This window comes from Falco cherrug, chromosome 11 (genome assembly GCF_023634085.1).
Source record: "Falco cherrug isolate bFalChe1 chromosome 11, bFalChe1.pri, whole genome shotgun sequence".
Lineage (NCBI taxonomy): Eukaryota > Metazoa > Chordata > Aves > Falconiformes > Falconidae > Falco > Falco cherrug.
Genome location: NC_073707.1, coordinates 14,266,255 through 14,288,159, shown reverse-complemented (window position 1 = coordinate 14,288,159; position 21,905 = coordinate 14,266,255). Strand labels below are relative to the sequence as shown.

At 37.1% G+C, this 21,905-nt stretch overlaps 1 protein-coding gene across 2 annotated transcripts in view; it reads left to right on the top strand.

The window, feature by feature from the left end:
* The window catches only part of CUL3 (cullin 3), a 58,592-nt gene that overhangs the window by 28,836 nt on the left and 7,851 nt on the right, over positions 1-21,905 (top strand). For both annotated transcript variants that reach the window (XM_055723472.1, XM_005441643.4), the window contains exons 4-13: positions 5,591-5,751; positions 7,074-7,188; positions 8,500-8,728; positions 10,383-10,528; positions 13,468-13,644; positions 14,712-14,882; positions 16,345-16,452; positions 19,794-19,918; positions 20,255-20,351; positions 21,399-21,533. In XM_055723472.1, the coding sequence (XP_055579447.1) occupies positions 5,591-5,751; positions 7,074-7,188; positions 8,500-8,728; positions 10,383-10,528; positions 13,468-13,644; positions 14,712-14,882; positions 16,345-16,452; positions 19,794-19,918; positions 20,255-20,351; positions 21,399-21,533 (1,464 nt within the window). The remainder of the gene's footprint in view (positions 1-5,590; positions 5,752-7,073; positions 7,189-8,499; positions 8,729-10,382; positions 10,529-13,467; positions 13,645-14,711; positions 14,883-16,344; positions 16,453-19,793; positions 19,919-20,254; positions 20,352-21,398; positions 21,534-21,905) is intronic.

The window sequence follows — 21,905 nt, the reverse complement described above, 5'->3', positions numbered from 1 at the left end:
GCATCTGGGCAAATTCAAGAATAGGTAATGATTAGAATAATCTACCAAAGCTAGTGGTGAATTTTCAGAAACGTTTGAAGATGGAATCCAGAGCTTTCTAGTGAAGTAGCCGTTGTGTTTTAGCAAAATACTATGTATTATTTCACTACAGGAGGTGCTGCATGCTCCAAGGTACATAGGTGGTGAGAACAGATAATGCAATGTTATCTGCTGCTCTTGAATTCAGTAACTCTTCGAACTTTCAAACAATGTCAGAGAAAGCTGGCTTATCGGCTGGCCCTCTTTTAGTATATTGACCAGTATACTGAGGACCAAGAAGTCTCCTCTTTGTGGAAGGCTTACATGCTTCAGTTAGCACTTCTGGGGGGAGATGAGAGCTCTTTTCTAAGTACTTTTTGTGCTCAGGAGAGCAATGTCTTGATTTTTGTTTGAAGCTTGCCAGTGCTGTTAGAGCAGACAGCCTTTACTTTTCCACCAAAACTCCAGGAGATGGGAGACCTGCAGCATTCCTCCAAGTGCAGATTGGACTTCGTTGGGTTTTAGTTTAGATTCAGAATATAATCGTAAATAAGTAAACTTTAATACCTCTGGAATCATATATATGTCTTTCATGTGCTGTTTCGCAGTTCCAGACAATTTCAAGTGGCTGTTCAGTCGAGTCCTCCGCTTGACTATTTGCCTCCCAAAGGCTTTTTATCTTGTACCAAAATGAGACCTAAAGAAACAGAAAGGATGTATCTACAATAACATGTATTTCTACTATAATAGTAAAAGTAGAATACATTTTTCTTTCAAGATGCTTGTATAAACTTGTCAAACTTGAGCACTGATGTCTGTTAAATATCTATAATGTAACATGGTTTTTCTCATTATACATTTACTCTTTTTTAGTTCGAACTATCTAATGCAAGGAGCTTATACAATGGGCAGACTGCCTCCTTTTCTTTGATGTAAAACAAATTGTCATTAAAAAATATGTGCTTTGATTACATATTACATATTTACATATTTAAAGTATAAGCAGTGATTTAAAACAGGACTAGTGTCAAAGATTTGCAGTTTCACTTTTTTTGTTATTGGGGTGTCCTGTTGATTGAAACGTAATTCTGTTTGTTGGAAAGAGACTAAGAGCAGAAAACTTCTAGTCTTGACTGTGTTAATTCAAAAAGCTTGGAAAAGCTGCTAGTACGACTAAATTATAAAGCAGAGGAACATCTGGTAAAAGACGAGACCTGACTGCTCTTCAAAGAAACAATTTTCAAGAACTTTATAAAATAAGGAATGATTTGTTCTTTATGATGTTGAGGCTGAATAAAATGTAGTTTTATAGTGATATGTTTGTCAGAAGTTGTTAATACCTTTTTATTCAAGCACAACTAACATGATTTACATAAAAAGTGTTTTATCTTAAAAAACCCTCACTTTATAAACTCAGTTACCAGGCATTGTTGATTCATATGCTTGTGTTCCACCAGGAGAAGTATATGCATTTATAATATATTTATTAATAAGGGATAACCCAGTCCTTCTCTTATTTTGTAGGCCGTCCCAATTACTTACCCATCAGTTTCAGGAAAGGTACCTGTTGGTACCCAGCAAGCCACAATCTGGCATCAGTGAAAGTAAAATATTTAACATCCCCTTGAATTCTGATCTTCCTCTCTGCAATTCGTGCTTCAACCTAGTGATTGTACATCTTAAACTAAACTACATTTGTTTTAATGCCGTGTTTGTTTTTCAGTTTATATTCACCCATTAACTCCCATATCATCTATGTCAAAACACTGCTCCAACCCACCTTAATATCTTTCCACTGTTTAATTTTGCCACTTATAAAATGTATTCTAAAAAAGACTTAATTGAATTAATTTTTATTTTAGATTTTGTACAGTGAGGTTTGTGCATTATTGTATTTATTGTTTGAGTTTTATGTCAGGTTTTCACTTTATGTGCAGAACCTCTTCCACAAGACACTTGTAAAGCTTGCCTTAGACTTGCATTTTTAAAAAAGCGTATTACCTTGTCTCTTGTATTGTGGTTGCTGTCTGGTAAAGTCTGCTTGGTTTCAGGTCTGTTGCAGTTCTAGTGTGAGGTTTTGCAACCTTCAATTGCACAGTAAAAGCGTGTGTAACTTTCTTGAGATATTCCAGTTTCCACAATTGAATTTCAAGTTTAATAACTCCACTGCATCTTGTAGTATATGTGCACAATGTCTCCTCCTTTCATTTTATGTTTAGGCTACAGTAATCCGTGCCAGAATAGATGTAATACTGTCTGTAAATTCATGGCGCTGTATGCAGCAAGCAGTGAGGTCATGTCCTAAGCACTAAGTCAAGTCATGTACTAACACGTGTTGACGTAGTGATGTAATGTACTGCATTTGGGCATATCTGAAATTCAGTTTCACTTACAGTTGCAGTACAGGTAAGTGCACATATGGTAGTTTTTGTTTAGCTACTGTATGCAATAGTAGCAGTGGAGGTGCAGTTGTTTGTTCTTCAAGCTCCATGAGCATGAATATTCTTGGAATGTCTTGTGGAAACTAGTCTAAACTGGATTCTGTGGTGACCCTTCTTTACTACTTGTACTTGCTAAATTTAAAGCAATTTCAGGTATGCAGGCACAGCAGTCACACCCCTGGCTGCATTATAGGCATATGGGTAGTGCCAGTTAAACAGTCAGTAGCGAACAATGACTCCGGTGAATACAGCTGTGTATTTTGCAGAGGGCAGAGCATTCCCTTCTCATCTGTGCAGTGCATAAAGCCGGTGTCTTGATTTAGGCCAGCACTGACAGATCAGCTATGTGAGTTTTGACCTCAGGGCATATGACTCTTTGCTCATGGTTTACGCCCAAGGTGGTAGGTAGAAGTGTTGTTTTTATTTCCAGAACTAGGATCAGAGACACTTGCGTTATAGGTATACACAACGGTGTCTGAAGGCTACATCATCCAGGTAGTGCATCCGTGCAGAGATGGGCAAAAAGCAGTTGGTGATATGTTACAGTAGGTAACTTGCTTTAGTTGACATCAGAGTTATTCTGCAGTGTAAGCAGCACTGTAGTTTCTGAATAATTGCTGTCTGAAACTCCACCCTTGTCTCCTGAGAGTTACTCTTTAAGCACCTGCTGCTTCTCCCTGTGGGAAGTGATTGCTGTTCAGTAGCATGTAGCCCTGTCAGTCAAACCTGTTCCCAAATGTGGCTTCCTGTCTCCACAGTTATTTTTTTTTTTTTAGGTTGGGAGAGCTTGCAGTAAACAGTGAAAGTGATCTGTTACCAAGGGTAAAGCAAATCAGCCGTATCAGAAACATTAATGCTGCTACCCTAATTTGGGTATTGTAGAGTGGTCTGGCTTACTAAAGAGGCATCGCTGTTCCGTTGAGAAGAGTTTCTAGTGTAGTTACTATTTCCTAATGGGAGTGTTTAGCACTGGCAGAACAGAAGCTATGCAGATGAGTCATGACCATGGCTTTAATCCATTTTGATACCCTGCTGCCTGTGCTGCTGAGACCTGAATGTTCTTCAGCAATAATATATATGTGTATTTTTCTCCTCAAGTTATAGAGTATATTAGACACTACTTTTAATGTTCTTTCATCTCTTTGAAAATGTATTTTAAGCTTCTCATGCATCAGAATCACATTTACTTCTGTTCTTGATGCAAGTATGCAAATAAGGGAGTGAAGTAAATAACCCTGTTTCTAAATAACAGGAAGAAAATAGTGACATATGGTGGTCTAGATCTTTGCAGTGTGTTGCTTAAACTGACTTCATGAGACCAATTAGTAAACTTTTTGCTTTGAGGCAGAACTGAGCTTGCTTCATGAGCCACTGAGTAGGCATATCTGACCTGTTCCCATCTTGTTTTTTCATTTAAGTGCTGCCGATCTGAGGGAGTGAGTGGGAAATCATTAGTGAATTGTGGAACATGGTGTTTCTTTCCTCTGGTCATTGAGTGTCAATCTGGCATGTAATTAGTATATAAATAATTTTGCCGTGTAAATTTAGCTGCTAAAATACTGAAGGGTATGGAGTCTGTTCCTCCTGATTTTTTTTTGTAATTGCGGAATTTATATAAACTTACAATTTTGTAATCTTTTTTCCATAGTCTGAAGCATGCTTTTATTTTTTTTAATGCTTTCGTTTTCTAGGTGTTTGAGCACAACACTCAGAATTGAAGCATAGTTAAAGCACTTAAGTAACTGATGGAACCAGTGCAGAAGCTAATCTTTATACTCAATTTCAAACATTGACCTTCATCCTTCCTGGAATTTGATTTTTATTTTGTTATAGCTATGTAAATTTTAGGAAAACCTTAGCACAATCAGATCTGTGAGTGGGTACAAAACTCTTTTTAACTTTTTTGACTATCATCGTCCTGAGGCTTAAATGGCTGTAAAGCAGTATTTTTAGTAATTACCCAAACTGTTACATTAGAGGAATGTATTATACCCTGATGGGGGGGGGCAGGATAATAATTGCTCATCTCAGAAAAAGTTTGTAAAAACTCATAGTTTTTCCTACTTAATGTTTCAAATGGTGTTACCTAGTACAACACTACTGGATATTAAATGATTACGCTAATTTTCTGTCTGTTTAGTAACTCTGTTAATAGTCTTCCTTTCTAGAAGGTTGGTAAGTTGGGAGAGAGGAATAGAAAAGGGGGAGACATTTTTGGAGCGTTTCTGTTGTTAGCAGTAAGAAACTCAAAGGTGTCTGCTCAGCAGTGTCTCAGTCAACTCTGTATGTTGGTGTTTGAGCTATACAGACTTGGAATAAAGTTCTGAGGATCAGCCTTGATTTGTAAACATAGGCAGCATGGGGCTAGTGGATAGTTGAGGAGCTTGATCCTTCCTATAGACTGAGATCATGTATGGAGGTAGAATTTAAATCCATATTGAAACATTAAAAATATTCTTTCTTGCCCCCCTTCTTTTTTTGGGGGTGTGTGTATGTGCGTGATTTTAATAAAACATAAGCAAGGTATCAAGATACTTGCTCAGGCTGATTGAAAGTGAGTTTGTGGGGCTGGGGGCTTCAACAGAAGTCCTTATGTACAATTTTTGCACTACCAATCCATAAATGTTTTGGTTGTAACTGTTCTCATTTTGGCTTGACACTTCCTTCTGTTCATCTAATGATGATATTTCAGCAAATTCCACTGAATATTGGGGGACAACTGGCTGTCTAAAATTAGTAGTAGGAAGATTCATGGGAGTTGGGGAAAAATTAATCAATTTTTCCTGAAGAACAAAAAGGGGCAGATGAAAGGGGTTTGAGTAGGTGACTAAAACCTCTCTGAGATGGTGCCATGAATTTTGTCAGTATATGGAGATTACCCTGCCCCCAAACAAAAAAGTGGCTTAAATGCTGTGTTTACACTCTTAAGCAAAGTAGACTTTCTATGTAAAGGAAGTTTTGGAAAATGGGACTGATTTTGAATTTATTCATAATTTCTTTCTATGAAGAAAGGAGAGAAGATAAATTTGTTTGTTTTTGTACAGTGGAAATATGACCAATCTTGTGCCATTTTTAGTAACAATGGGTGTACTGAATTTAAAATTTTATTGCTGTGTATGCCTTCCTTGTAGGACCGTGTGTATGTACAACAAAATAACGTGGAAAATGTTTACAATTTGGGCTTGATTATTTTTCGAGACCAAGTTGTACGCTATGGCTGTATTAGGGATCACCTGCGGCAAACTCTGCTGGATATGATTGCAAGAGAAAGAAAAGGAGAAGTTGTAGACAGGTAAGATGTTTGTAAGTGACATCTTTTGATGTAAAGAATGCCAATTTACATGCCAATTTTAAAAAGTGAATCAAGAACCTATAGAAATAAATCATTACTTAAGGCTGCATTTCTGATCACAAGTAAAATTTCTTCATAATCTGGAATAACATATTTCTTTGTACATTTAGGTTTAGCATAATGGTAAATGGGGAAGCTTATTAATGTATCTTTTAATATCTATCTTGTATTTTTTAAACAACTTTTGTTAAATCTCTCAATTACTGCTGTGTGTCAGAGCATTTGGTTATAAAGCAGAGTTTTGACAGTTCCTTGCCTCTTGCTGCCTTGTATTTCCTCTGTACTGAGAGGCTGTTTAACATTCTTGTACCTGGCTTTTTTATTACTATTTTTGAAGTTTTCTTTTTTAAATCTGTTTCCCTTGCTTATGTTTTGATTTGTCTGTTTCTTGATAGTTCAGTTGCATCTCTGAGCTTTTAAATCTGATACTCGTGTTCTCCAGCCACTTTAGTAGATCTGGAGTTTTGTGCCACACGCTGCAGATATTGCAGTTGAAGTAACTTTACATTTTCAAGTTTTCTTGTGTATCTCCAGTTTCAGAGCAGCTGTTGGGTGTGGAGATACATAAACTCCATGCTGCTTTGGCAGCAGTTCTGTGACTGAGATTGCCCAACATGGATTTATGAAGAGAAGAATACTCCCTGGCAACAGCTGTGTATTGTCCCCTACTGCCAGAAAGTGGAATTTTTTTCTTGGATGCAGTTCTTTTGTTTTCACATTTTATTGATATATTTCTATGCCTAAACAAATGCTTAACTTGCTGATGCATTTTCATTTTGTGGCAGTGTTTTGTTTTAACAAAAAAAACCAAAACAAAACAAAACCCAAAAATAGCCAACAAAAAAAAAAAGCCACCCCAAACTTTGCACTTCCATCTGTGCAGTTGTTTTGAATTGCTCAATTCCAACTTACATGTGCAGTTTTCAGTTTGCTTTGAAGTAGTATTTTTGGTTAATTCCTCGTTTGTTGAAATATATTCTTAATAGTTTTCTGAGTTAGTAGAACTTGAGACCTGTTTTTTCTATCGTTGTATTTAAAATATTTAATAAATATTGTCAGCTCCTTAGTTTAGAACAAAAACAATCAATCTTCCTCCTGCAATCTTCTTGAAAACCTGTCATGTACCAAAACATTTAGGATCGGCTTTTTATTACTACATTTTCTTAAGTTGATATTATGTTCTGAATTGTTGTTCTGCTGTGTACTCTTTGTCTTCCAAGCATGTGGATTTCTCAAGTTGTTAACAACTTACTTTTTGGCAGAGGCGCAATAAGAAATGCTTGCCAGATGTTAATGATTCTAGGTCTTGAAGGAAGGTCAGTCTATGAAGAAGATTTTGAGGCTCCATTTTTGGAGATGTCTGCAGAGTTTTTTCAGGTACATCAATGTTGTAATATCATATTTGAAATGTTACAACTGCCTGGAATTGGGAGAATTTGTGGGGCTTTAACTGCTGCTTATTTGATCTGTATGTCCATCTCTATTAAATTACAGAAAAAAATCAATAACTTGGGGGAAATTTTACAGAACTACAATAATTTGAATGTAATTTTGAGCTATGGGTGCCAATAACTTGTAAATTAATCATCATGCTACTTTTGTGCCTGCTTTGGGCTATTTCATGCAACTTAGTCTATCCCTGCACTGTAGCCATAGTCTTTGAAATCACAATATCATGAGAGGTTCGAACAGTTTCAGGCTGGGAATGGAGAGGGCAGACTACCTGTCTAACTGCCTTTGAGGAAGCTTTGTTTCCTTCGTAGTTTCTACATTTGTGAGTTATTTTTTTTGTAACAAAATGAAATGAGTCAAAAGAAGTCAAGTCTAAGTGGCTGTCCAGTTGTTGACCAGATGCTGAATAATGCATTTTAAATATTTCCTAGAGCTTTTTTGTGAGGTAGTTTCAGGAAAGAAGGCACTTGAACAGTGGTTGAGTGTAATCAAGCTCATCTACTGTTGGAAATTGATAGGAATTGTAAAAGCATGTTAAAAGATACCTAAATAAGATAACTTGTCAGCCTCCCAATTCTTACGCAGGATCAACTGTCTGTCATACCCTCTGATCTCCAAACTTCTTTGAAGATCAGAAGCATATATTGCACAATCATTTAAAAGTCATTGTATTCTGTTTTTCATTGATGCTACATTAAATTAAAAAAAATAATTACTTTGAGGGTTTTTTTCTTAGCTTTGCTTTAAAAAAAATCTTCCTTCCAAAACACTATGCTGACCAGTATGGACAGAAACAGTTTGATGTGAAATAATGTGCTCAGCATTGTCACTAATGAGAATGAGAACTGTTGATCCCCACAACTCATAAATATGCCATAAACTGGTATTTGAAAGGAACTTTTGTCTCTTCCCTCTCCCCATCCTCCTGTTTTTCTTTGAACCTGTGGCTAAAACTCTGGTTGGTAACTGGACACTAGGTTGGCTTAGGTTGTTCTAGTGTGAAAAATACCATGTTCATACTGCATGTACCCCCTTATGTATGTAACACAATTAACATAATAGAACCTTTATTTTGTGTTAAGCATGTATGTAAATCTTGGGGATATAATCATCTTACTTGTTTTACATGCTGGGTTTGATTTGAACTTGCTTATAAATGTTGATCTGAAATAACTAGTATGTGTCTTTTTTCCCCTTTAAAAAAAAGTCTAAAGTATTAATTTATGTTAATCACAGATGGAAAGTCAGAAATTTTTAGCTGAAAACAGTGCTTCTGTATATATAAAGAAAGTAGAAGCTAGAATTAATGAAGAAATAGAACGGGTGATGCATTGTCTGGATAAATCAACAGAAGAACCAATTGTGAAAGTTGTTGAGAGGGAGCTTATTTCCAAGCATATGAAAACTATAGTGGAAATGGAGAACTCTGGGCTAGTTCATATGCTGAAAAATGGGAAGACAGAAGGTAAGACTGCATCCTATGGGAGACAGAAATGCTTACGATACTGCTTAACTGTTTTTAAATATAGGATAAGTTGAGCTTAGTGTTTGTGCTCCTGTGTAATTGTAAAAATACTTCAGTGGCTCTGTTTTGCAAACATCTGAGATTACTTCAGAGACTTTTAGAAGGCTCTTATAACAGAGCCTGTGTGTATAACTTGTTTCTGTTTAGTACCAGATACAGGTACGTACTTGGTAAGCCAAGTATCTCCTAAGAAAAGTAGAAACCTGTTATAGTGGTCTTTATCACCTTTCTTCCATGAGCCATTTTATTACTTTCATTCCTCTAGTATGTAGCTGTCAAAATACATTGATGTTTTTGGCCCACAGGCAGTCATTTAAAAAGTGCTAGTGTAGATGACTTACTAAATGGAAGTATTGTAGGACCTCTTCTTGGGAAGAGGGCTTTATTGCAGAAAGAGTCAGCTGTTCTTAAAGGATAAGCAGCTTATCAAAGTGGTTAAAAAAGAAGAGCTTGGCTTTATTTGGTTTTCCCTAATAGGGGTTAATGTGGGACTGACTGAATGAAACTTACTACGGAAAGAAACAGAACATAAGTTTCTAAAACAGAATAATGAAGAGAGTGATCGTAGTATCTATATTTAGAAATCAGTGCTCATGCTAAAGCTGTGAGAATGGGGACCAGACTTGTTGCTTAGATGAATAGCCTTTGTTCATTAAAGCACCTTCACAACCTACTGGGTAGAGTGACAGAAGCGAGCAAATTTCAGAAAGAGAATTACTGTATTGAAAAGAAAAGTGATGGTACCATACTTTTTTTTTTTTTCTCTTTAATATCCAGTTAAGATAGCCTTCAGGCTGAGTGTACAAGGATGTTGAAGGGTATTCATAGGTGCAGTAATGAGTTTAACTTTTGTAGGCCTTGAGTTTGATTTAGTTAAATTTGGAGAGGAAATAGTTGCTGCATTGTGAACATAAGATTTTACATCGATGTACAAGGATGGACTGCTTTTTCAGAAAGCCATGTTTAACCTAAGCCACTTCTCATGATTTTAGATGGATGAAACAAAGTCGTATAAGATTATGTGGCTGACTTTAAGATAAATATTAATTAAACTCCGATTTTTACCAGTTTTTGCTTTTATTACAGAAACAAGCATCTCATTAACATTGTCCTATTTGCTTTAACTTATATTTTACTTGAGAACTTTTAATACAGTATTTGATTTTGGGGCTGATAATCTTAAAAGCTACGTTCTTAAATATCACTGGAAAACATAATTTTACTGAAGCTTTAGGAACGCTATCCTTTCACACAGGCTTCAACTTTTGCTGGCCTGGGGATCAGCAGTAACAGATTCCATGCTATAGACAACCTAGAATAATGGAATACAATCTTTCAATTTTCTGGCTACTGCAGTCAGTATGTTTGGGGTAAAGGAAAGGGGACATCAGAAGGGGCTAGCGCCTGAGCTGTTTATGGGATGCTTTCGGTGGCTCAGGTGGCTGAACTTTTACTGCCGCCTTTTGCTATGAGATGAATGAGTTACAGAAGTATAACAGATGTTATACTGTATATATATTATGTATATATATTGCATTCTATATATATACAGAAGTGGAGGATGTTCTGCATAATATCTCGTTCTTGTTTCCAGACCTTGCTTGCATGTACAAGTTGTTTAGTCGTGTGCCAAATGGTCTGAAGACAATGTGCGAGTGCATGAGCTCATACCTGAGAGAGCAAGGCAAAGCACTAGTTTCTGAAGAGGGAGAAGGAAAGAATCCAGTTGACTACATTCAGGTAGTTATATATTTGAACTTTCCTTTCTTCCATCTTTCCCACATTCCCCCGAGTAGCAGTTATGATTGATGAGATTGATGAACACACCACGTGACTGATAAGGTAAACCTTAATATTGATTCCAAAGGGATTATTATTATAAGATACATTAATAGTTTTGTTTAAAATGTACATTTTTTTGTGCTTTCAGACATGTTTAGGACTCTTACCTAAGTTGCTTGGAAAGTACATGCTCAGTTCTTGTGCTTTTGATAGCTGGTTTTATTAAACAACATATTCAGGCTAATTACCTAACTTCTGGGAACTTTTTGGATAATCCTAAATGATAGTTGCCTCCAGAGTGAGTTCTACATCTGCTGGCAAATAGCTTTATAGTGTCCATTTTGTTTAATTTTATGTGATGTTAAATGTCAGTGTTTATTGTGACAAAAATCACATGACAGTATTTCATGGCAAGATTAACTATGACTGAGAGGTGAATGTGTTACAAATCATAACAAATCACTTGCTTCATTCTTGGTCACCTGGAGAAACGGAACACTTCTGCGTGTTAAAAGATGTAAGTGTTCTTCCTTGTTCTCCAGCTCTCACGAAGTGATGTGTACCATTAATTTATCAAGATCAGAAAATATACTTCAGGAGTGTTTGTCGTGTGTCATCTCCCGTGGTCTCCGAGAAGATGGTTTTAAATTTGTACATAAAATTGTTAAATTCATTGCACTTTAAGAAAATGCTTTTATAGCTGGAAGATGTTTTATACTTAATACAAAAATGTGTATTCATTAAACATTTGTTTTGTGGTTTTTTAAATGTGTAGAAGTCCTTGTTTCTGGTCTTTATGAGAAACAGTGCTTTATGTCTGTTATCTCTGCTGTTTTGTTTGAAATAAATAACTTTGCTAGAACTGGTTACTATTAGAAGAAGCCATTTGAGTATAAAAACATTTCTTCTTGGATTATTAATTTTCTGGCAATGCTGAAGCAAACTTCTTACCAAGCTTGGACAAGAATCACTTCTCCAGGGATTGTTAAAAAGAAGAGAGATTGCCCTGTGAAATTTATTAGGCTTAATGATTAAGGGCTGTTACATAATTTTTTTTCTTGGTGGTATGATTTATTTTTTTAAAAGAAAAAAAAAAGCAGCAAATGATGTGGAAAATAAGTGTGTGGATTACTTTGAAGCAGTTTTCACTCATTTTAAATCCTGGTGGACCTAAAGGCGTATCATAAAAAATGTAACTGAGAATGAGTTAAAAACTTAATTATGAAGATGCTATTGATGTTTCCCGCTACAAAGGCAAGTAGCATAACGAAGCTGAAGACTTCTGGCCATACTTCATGTGCTTTGGCAGATCTCATCCACTCAGTATGCACCCTAGCTGTCTGATGAAGATGTCAAGGGGGAGGGATTGATGATACTTCATTACTGCTAAACCACCCAGCAGGTTTATCCTCCACTTCCATTGACATGAAGGAAGAAGAGAAAAATACTTGTGAATTAAGAAGCCATCTCACTCTTCCCACCTTGGCCATGTTCATCTGAATCTTTCAAGGACTTAAATAGCAGTAAGAAGACAAAGAAGCTACATTATACCTCCAAGAACAAAACTTCATCATAGTCCAGCACTGGTTCTGCAACGTGACATCACCAAACCCTGAGCATAATTGGCGAGTTAATTGCAAGAGCATTGCCAGGGGGTTAGATTTAAAACTTCTTAAAATAATTTGAAGGGATGTTGAAATGCTGTTGTAATTTAAGGTACTAACAGTTTCTCCTGTTTAACACCAGGTTGTTCAGATGGTGTACTCCTGGAGAGGAGACATAAGCTAACCTTGGTAAACAGAGAGATAGTGGGATTTACTTTGCATTTAAAATTTCTAATACGCATTAATTAGCCTGTCTAAAGACCATTCCTTTAAGTGAGATGGTGAGTTCCTAAGAAACATTACTACTTCTTTGAGTAATTCTTGAATGGCTTCTTTAAGTAACCACATATAAATAAATTTTTAAGAAATCAAGGATTTAAGACCATTTAACCTGAACAGTTTTTCTGGGCAATAGTTGTCCATGATAAATATAACTCCTGAATGAAAATTTTAAACACCATAGCCCACCCCAAACGCTGTCTTATTTATGCCTAAGCCCTGTGCATATCATACATAATTAGCAAGGTGCTTAGGTGATTTTAAGAAGCTTCCCCCTCCTGCACTCGGTGGTTTTAACTCTGAGTGAAGATGGTACAAATCCTAAAAATGATGTTAAGCATCTGATGCTTTAGCTCAGAGGAAGCGGTTCGGTTCAGGGCCATGAACATGACACTGGTAACTGGAGAACTACTGCATGTATCTAAGTTTCGTGCATTCACAGTGACTCTTAAAGATTAGTAAGAAACACATGGTTAAATAATGCAGAACATGTCTATAGATTGAAAGGGGGGGGGGGGGGGGGAAGCCTAACATGTTACATTACGCGCTTGTTGTCGCAGTGTGTTTGCTCCTTAGACTTGTTTAGTAGCTCTAGGGGTGAAGTTAATGGGTGCTTAGCCTCATCTTTCCCAGATCCTGTGTTTGTTATAGTGACTTTGTCAATGCTATTTGAAATAGACACGGCTTAACAAGTGCAACAGATACCTCCTCTAAGTTGTGTAAATCAGCCTGTTGAATAAAGGTGTTTAAAAAAATGTTCTTACTCTTTGATTAGCCTATCACAGAAAACTGCACCAGTATTTGACACCAATACTTTAGCCAGTTTATCTGAAAAATGACTTGTATAAGAGATTTATGGCAGCTATATATATTTAAAATTTCAGATACTTTCTACATAGAGAGCTTTGCAAAATCTCTGACTGTAGTGTGGTTTTCTCTATGACTTCATCTATTATTACTGTTTTACAACTTGCAACTTCAAATCAGTGAGAAGTTTCTGCCTTTTTTTTAAAGGGTTTACTGGACTTGAAGAGTCGGTTTGACCGCTTTCTTCAAGAATCTTTCAATAATGATCGACTCTTCAAACAGACTATTGCGGGTGACTTTGAGTACTTCCTCAACCTCAACTCTAGGTCTCCAGAGTACCTCTCATTATTTATTGATGATAAGCTGAAAAAGGGAGTCAAGGGAGTAAGTATAAACAAAATTAAAAGATCGTGCTATTTCCAGTGTAAACTTGTATGAAATGAAAGTAAGCTACTTTGCTAAGAATCATTTTTATGATACGGTAATACTGCCTTAAAAAAAAAAAGAAGCATATGTGACACATCTGAGCTTATAACGCTTCACACAGCAACACCTCAAAGATGTTGTGTGGCTTGTCCCCCATATCTGAAGCAGTATACCTGCATTATTTCTGGCAGATGCCCCCTCAAAAAAAAAAAAATTAGGTTGTAGTAGATTCTGCAGATCCCTTCCTTCAAAAGCTTAAATATAATTTCCTTAAATATATTCTTATAATTTGGCAATTATTCTCAATACCTAGTAACTTCTTTTGAAAATTGATTCACTTGAGTAGGGGAAACAGTTTGTCTTTGCTTCTTTTTACTGCTTTTACATATCAGAGGACTACTACCATATCTGTCTCTTGTAGCCTAAGTACAACTGTTTCCTTCAGTCTTGCCTCATAGCTTTTTTTCATAAATTTTTTTGCGGTATGGCACCCAGAACTGGACAGGATGATTCAGCTGAGGCCTCAGTGGCTCTGATTAAAGCTGAATATTATTGCATGCATCTTAATGCTTTGGGACTCAATATGTTCTATTTATTTATAAAATAAGTAATCGTTGTATTTGTTGTGGCACTAGGCAGGCTTTGCAAAACGAGTCCTAACATTTAAAAGCTTTCCTTCAGAGCTAACCTCCAATACTCCTGACTGCCATCTGTGCTTTTTTAAAAATACTTAAAAACATATCCAAGAACTTTTACTGTATTTATCCAGGCATTCTACCCATCCTTCGCCTCCCTTCTCCCTCACAATTGTTTTTCCCTGTATTTCAGATCTATTCCTTTCTCTGCTGTGTTGAGTTTGTGCACTGTTCTTTTGGCTCTGTAGTTCACATGTTGGACCAGTTTTGTTGGCTTCTTTATTAGGCTACTATTAGACTATATGCTTGCTGTGAATTACTTTTAAGTATTTAGGTTGTATAAGACACTTGTGCTGGAAGGTTAAAACCAGCAAATTATTTATTTTACAGCTAACAGAGCAAGAAGTAGAAACTATCTTGGATAAGGCAATGGTTTTATTTAGGTTTATGCAAGAGAAAGATGTCTTTGAACGCTATTACAAGCAGCACTTGGCAAGAAGACTTCTTACAAACAAGAGCGTTTCAGATGACTCTGAGAAAAATATGATATCCAAATTAAAGGTAAGTCTGGATACTTTTTACTTCATTTTTTCAGCAATAAAGTTTCTTCTGTTTTTATATAAGGGTTATATAGATAACGTAAATCTCGACTGCTGTTAAACACAGATTTGATTTTAAAGCCCCAACAGAAAATATGAAAGGCTTTTCTGAATAATTCTGTAAATATTGGAAAGCACTTGTGGTGAGAAAGCAGTCTAGAAAACAAAGCTAATTTTATTTAACAAAGCTAATTTATATTTTTTTTACTGAATTTGTTAAGACTTCCCAAATGAAGACAGCCCTGGTTATCCTAGTGACTGGATTTGCGGACAAGAATGTATTTTGTCCTAGATTTTCTGTCATTCACGGTAGAATTCTTTTATTGCATGCCATAGTTGTTTTTTAGTTGCCTCCATCTGCAGACTACTGATAATGTTCAATTCCTTTTTGATTAAGTACTTTGAGATAGATTGGGGAAAAAAATAATCTTCTCATCAGTGTCTGGAAACATGTTTTTCTGAGTTGGTTAAATTTATTGATAAAATAGCCCAAGAGATGGAGAAGAAAGTAAAGCCTAAAGGTGAACAGTCCTTGAAGCAAGTTCTAATGCAGCTTCTTCTTAAGTGGCATGATTAATGGTTATGGAACTTCTGAACCCGAGTGATTTGATCCTAAAATCAAACCTTTAGTGATCCTTGTTTCTGACCTTCATATTCCATCAGTGAGCAAAGCCTGTTTGCATCAAATTTCTCCAAATTACCAGTATTCATTCCAAATTATTGATATTAGTTTCGTCCCAGTTACTTCTCCGCCTCTTCTAGCCTGGTGATTTAGAAGGCACGGGACATACATTTGCAGGATGAATCAGTGGACTGGAATTGCTCTCTTTATGGATTTGCACAGCAATTAGGATGCTGAAGCCAACATGCTTGCCTTTACTGTTATCTTGTCTTAGAAATAGGCACAAAGTCTTGTATGTGCAATTGAAATGCATTTGTTTGTGCGCATGTATCTGTATGTGCATATGTTCCTGATTCTCAAAAGGTCTGGAAATCTCTACATGGCAATCTGCAGAAAGCCATTAAAATTACACACTTTAGGATGACGGGGTTTTTTTCTGATACAAATAAAGATTATCTGTCTTTACAGTATCATGCTAAAAGAAAAAGCAGGTGAAATACATTGGCTTGATAAGCTTTCACAGACTTTTTTTTTTTAAGATGAGATAGGAAGCTAAAAAGATACAAAAAATACAGTGATGGAGAAAAGAGAAGGAAAGCAGGTTTGGATGTGCTTAGGGTTAGATCCTTATATGGAATACAAATGCTAAGTTTTGAAGGTAATGCAAATGGGAATCCCAGTAACCAAATGTACAGTAATAGAATTTTTGAGATTTATAAACTAACTCTTAGTTTTGCAGTTCACATACCAGAAGCTCTGTTTTCATAGTGCTGGCACAACAAGTTATTTTGTGTATTTTCAGACTGAATGTGGATGTCAGTTCACGTCTAAACTGGAAGGAATGTTCAGGGACATGAGCATCTCAAACACGACGATGGATGAGTTCAGGCAACATCTTCAGGCAACCGGGGTAAGAGCATGGGGTTCTGTGTGCTTGTCCTTTTACTTCAGCACAAACCCTAGACCTTTATCATGGCTTGTGGGTTTAAAGCTCTTTGGAATCTGCACATGGAATGAAGGATTTTGTTGGCATGCTCGAATTGTATTTCTTCTGCTGTGTTTCTTATCATACATTGATAGTATTTCCCGAAATACAGAAGTCAGTTCGAAGCTTGATCGACAGCTTGAGTGGTGCCGATTTACTTCCATAAAATCCTGTTTCAGCTCCTCTTGTCCCTGCGTTGCTCTGAGCGGGCCCTGCAGCGGGCGCCCAGCTCGGCGGCCTTTACTGCTTGTGGCCGGCAGGGGGCGAGCTGTGCCCACCCAGCTGTGCCGGCCGCCCCCTGGGGCCAGCTGTGCCCACCCAGCTGTGCCGGCCGCCCCCTGGGGCCAGCTGTGCCCACCCAGCTGTGCCGGCCGCCCCCTGGGGCCAGCTGTGCCCACCCAGCTGTGCCGGCCGCCCCCTGGGGCCAGCTGCCCAAGCTCATGTGGGTTTCCAAAACGCCATGTTACCAGCAAAGTTTCTCATTCTTTAAAAGTAGTCTTCGTTGCAACCCATATTTTACAATAACAGCAAGTAGAAAGTATTCTGTGCTGCAGGGATTGGAAAAACTTACCACCTCACGTTTAACTTTCCTGACACAATTAATACCTTGATAAAACCAGAACTGCCATTTTATTCAAAAGCGCCAAATATGGACTTAGTTGTTCAGTCGGGAAGTGTGACACCTTGGTGTAAAAAGTGGGTGTCTGGAATCCTGCATAACGGAGAGATTGCTTCAATTTTGAGGTATTAGTTTGCTCTGAACACTTTTTTCTATATTGATACTCAATAGCGCTTAATAATAAATAATAAACAGCTAAGTAATTCTGTGTCTGCCGGTAAGTAAGTCTGTATATCAAGCGTGTTTGAAGCAGTTTCAGGAATCTGAATGCCAGAAATATGTTCATGGATGTACTCTGTCCAGTGTCCCTGGTTACACAGGGTGATCTGAAATCTTTGCTGTCTTGAAGCAGTCGGCTGAAATCTTTCTCATCAGCATACTGTGAGTCATCTTGAGAGAAGGAATGGGATCTCCTCAAAGTGGTTTCAGAAAAGGTTGTAGAGGATATGGACAGTTACAAAGGTGTTTGTGGACAGGCAGCTTTACTACTGCTTTTTTTCTTTATAATGTTTTCCTTCTAGAATGCCTGAAATACTAATTTCAAGAAAAATTTGCTAGAGCACTGCCATTTTTTAGGTAGCATGTGGGACTTCTATATGGTGTGTGTGTGTTAATGATTAATGTACTGTACGTGACAGTTTTATATTGAGTGAGTTAATAAATGATGTCTCTTATCTTCTTCTTAGCTATGTACAGCTAATAAAATGAATTTAAAATGTTAACAGATACTCTGCTAGGCATTATTTTAAACTTCATCTTATTCTTGGCAAGGGACCAGCAGTTCACCTGATGATTGCCTTTTGGGCAGCCTGATCATGGCCTTTTAATGAAATTTCTGGAGTACTTATTTATGATAGAAGTGATTATATTTCTATTAGTGTCAATAGTATTTGAGGGGAAATACAAACCAGAAGATTTTGGCAGGTTTGTGTTACTGTTAACTTGCTGGTGATGTTGTGTTTTATATGAAATAGTCCATTCTACTCCTTTTTAAGCCTTGTGTGTACCTTGAATATGTATGGTACCTTCTAGGTGAGTTGGGCATCTGCTCTTCTCTAAATAATCCTACCTGCAAAGTTGCCTGCTTGATCCTATAGCCAAAGATACAAGTAGTGCCAAGGATGGTTTGCTATCAGTGAGTGGAAAGCTCAACACTAATGAAAGTCCAGGCTAATAGATAATGAGTAATTTCTACAACTGTGATCCTGAAACTTCAGTTTGGAGTTTTGTAAAGATTAGATCACTTCAAGGGACTTTCCATTAGTTCATACCGTTTTTACACTGAAAAGACATCTTGTAAAATAAAGTTGTTCCAAAACTTCAAGTCACAAACTGCTCCGCACTGTGTATGTGTGGTGTGAGGCATTCTCAGTGCTGTGTTCTGCTCTGGCTAAAACACTCAAAAAATTAGGAAGTGGTTGCCATGTCAACTAAGATGTTTCAGTTCCAGATAAAGATACTTTCTGTATCTTTCAGTCTGCATTGATGACCTTTCCCTATACTTTGGCTAGAGGGAGAAGACTGTTGAAGCTTTTGGGTTTTTAGGTGATACACAGATCAACTAGTTTTCTGTGTCGAAATGGCTGTTTGAATTTCTCTTGTAAACCTTATGACACTGGTGGTATGAAATTAGAAGCACAGCAGTAATGTTGGCTACAGAGCAAGCTTTATATTGGTCGTTACACACTTTGGCAAATTGTTCCTCTTAAACCTTAATGAAATTCAGAGTGATTTCTGTGTGAATAGTCTGTTACTGGGCTGCCTAGGTTTTTCAGAATTTTGCTAGGCACAAGTTTGTTAATGCACACAGGCATTCAACACGCACAATACAAAAACTCTTCCATAGCGCATGGAAATGCTACTCTGCTATTTAATAAGGAAGGTTTCTGAGTTCATATGACGGTTTTTGATCCTCTAAAATATAACGTACTCTTATTTCCATGTGTTCTTTGAAGGTATTAGTTACAACCCGTAGAGCTGAAAGTAGTCAGTTTTAAGTTTAATAATATTCAGCTTAGTTGAGATACCTCGTGGGGATTATGCCTCGCTGATGTAATGTTTACCAAATGTCTATATATTAGCATTTCAGTTGCAGAATGTTTCCTAACTGGTGCTGAATATATATAGTGATGGCAGTCTTCAGGGAAAGTAGCTAGATTGTGCATGTACAAGTGACTGTTTACATTGCCGTCCAGAGGTAAACTGCAGAAAAAGTTCCCTATGGTTTAACGTTGTATATTTAGTATTTACTCTCTGCTTCCAGAAGGTAAATTTATAAACAGTTGTTTTGAAACTGATGCATTTAGCAACCTGGCTTTGCTAGATGTTGTCAAAAGCCTGATTAGAAAGAGTTGTTATATGTATTGTGAGTTCTGTTTATGATCACGAACATTTCATTCTTGGTTAAGGATGTATTTTATTAAACTCTGTACGATCTTAAATGCTGGAGGGGAATGATGTGGAGAATTTTTGCTGTACCATCTACTCTGATAATGAACTCATTTGTCTGGCTTTGTAAAAACGTTTATAGATATGTCTAAATTTTTTCTTAGTCTGTGAAAATTCTACACATTCTACACTGATAAGAAAAATGGTGAAACATCATCCTGTTTTAAAATAGCGGCTGTTTTCTTCCAATTGTTCTTAGGTCTCATTAGGTGGTGTTGATCTTACAGTGCGGGTCCTCACAACAGGTTACTGGCCTACTCAGTCAGCCACACCAAAGTGCAACATCCCTCCGGCTCCCCGACACGCTTTTGAAATATTTAGAAGGTACGTATTAAAACAGATTTTTAGGTAGAGGTTTTAAGAAGAAACCGTCTGAACTTAACTTACAGATACATTTTACCATTAAAGACAGGCTAGCATACCGCTCTTCTTCGGTTCATGTGAAAATAAGAGAATGCAGTGATCGCATTATGAGGCTTGAGGTTGGAGCTTTTAAGCTCTAACTCTAACAAGAGTTACTGTTTTGAAAAAGCAGAAGTTAGAAATGTCTCAAGAGTGTCCGTAATGGCTATGAGAAGTCTATGTAACTGTTTAAAGCAATTTCCTGTTAGATACACAGTGTGAAATATATAATTGAATTGAAAATTTTATATATTACAGATTTTATTTAGCCAAACATAGTGGGCGACAGCTGACACTCCAGCATCATATGGGTTCTGCAGATCTCAATGCCACTTTCTATGGGCCCGTTAAAAAGGTAAGGTGTCAAGATTATGAAAATACTGTCTTTTTTTAAAAAATGTAAGCAAATACATATTTGTAATAACTTTAGAACTGTGTAAAATAAAAGCTTACCCATTGATAATAGAAGAAATATGCCTTCCCTTGGCTTTGTAGTCTGATTCTTCCTTTGTAGCTGTTTTGTTTTCACTGTTTTTCCCCCCAGTAAATCTAATTTGGATGCATCAGTCAGTATCGTTCTTTGTTAACCTCGCAGAGAAATAGCAATTTTGATCTTAAAGGAACCTCAATGGTTTGAGTGTTTGTGGGGGTTTTGACTGTGAATCAGTCTAAAGTGAAATTAAACTTGTTTCTCTTTAGAGTTTGTTAATGTGAAAGTACTGTTAAGCCAAGTTCAGCCTGCTTTTCATCTGCACAGTGCTAGCAATGTGAACAACATTTTTTTCAAACATGAGAATCTTAGAGGAGTTTAGAAGTACAATGTTTAGTGTTTATGTCTATAAGAAAATAATTTGATGGTGATTTAGACCAGTTTTAAAATGCTAAACTGGAAGTAGTAATGGCGTGATGTTTAGGAATGTATGACAATGCAAAAGGAAAACAAAATTCTTACAACAAAGTATTAATAATGTGCATTTGTGGGGATGTTCAAATTGTATTACTGTAGGGTAAATATTTTGATAATTTTAAAGGTAAGAATGAGAAAACTGGAGGGTGGGCAAGCAGTGGAACAGGGGCCAGCCAGAGAGGTGGTAGAGTCTCTGTCTTTGGAGATGCTCAGTATTTGACTGGACACATCTAAGCATCTTGCTCTAGATGGCCTGGCCTTGAGTAGTGACTCACGCAAAGGTGGGACCTACAGAGGTGCCAGCCTCGGGCACCCTGTGATGCCAGGACAACTACTGGAGAGACATTCTGTTGATGCCACCAGGCATATACTAGTCTGTCCCTTGTGTAGACAGGTCTCCTAGATAAATATTTTGCCATATAGCCTTTGTCTTACTGAGGTAAAATATTTTGCAGTGGAGAATAATCTAATAGTAGTTTTGGAATTTTAAAATAGGAAGATGGCTCAGAGGTTGGCGTAGGAGGTGCCCAAGTAACTGGCTCAAATACACGGAAGCACATATTGCAAGTCTCCACTTTCCAGATGACGATATTAATGCTCTTTAACAACAGAGAAAAATATACATTTGAGGTAAGTGTTGTGGTTTTCTCACTTGAACTGTTCTAGGCACGCTCTTTTCTCTTGAACAGATCTTTGAAGATCAAGTGCCTCACATTCTATTTGAATGGGGATCAGGCCAGTAAATACAGGAAGCAGATCATTAGCAGTGCGCCTGGGAAGCAATCCTAAGTGAGGAAATTATTTGGGAACAGAAGTTTTCAAAAACACAGAAGAGTTGTGTGATTTATTCCTAGGCCATACAGCTATAGAAAAGCTGAAGTTGGAATGCAGCAGGTGGCTCCATTTGCTCATTTGATCTTTGAAAAACAGGATTTAGAGGCCAAAGGATGGAGAAGGGTTTGTTTCCTGGCCTCTTAAACACTCAAGTGCTTAAATTGGCAG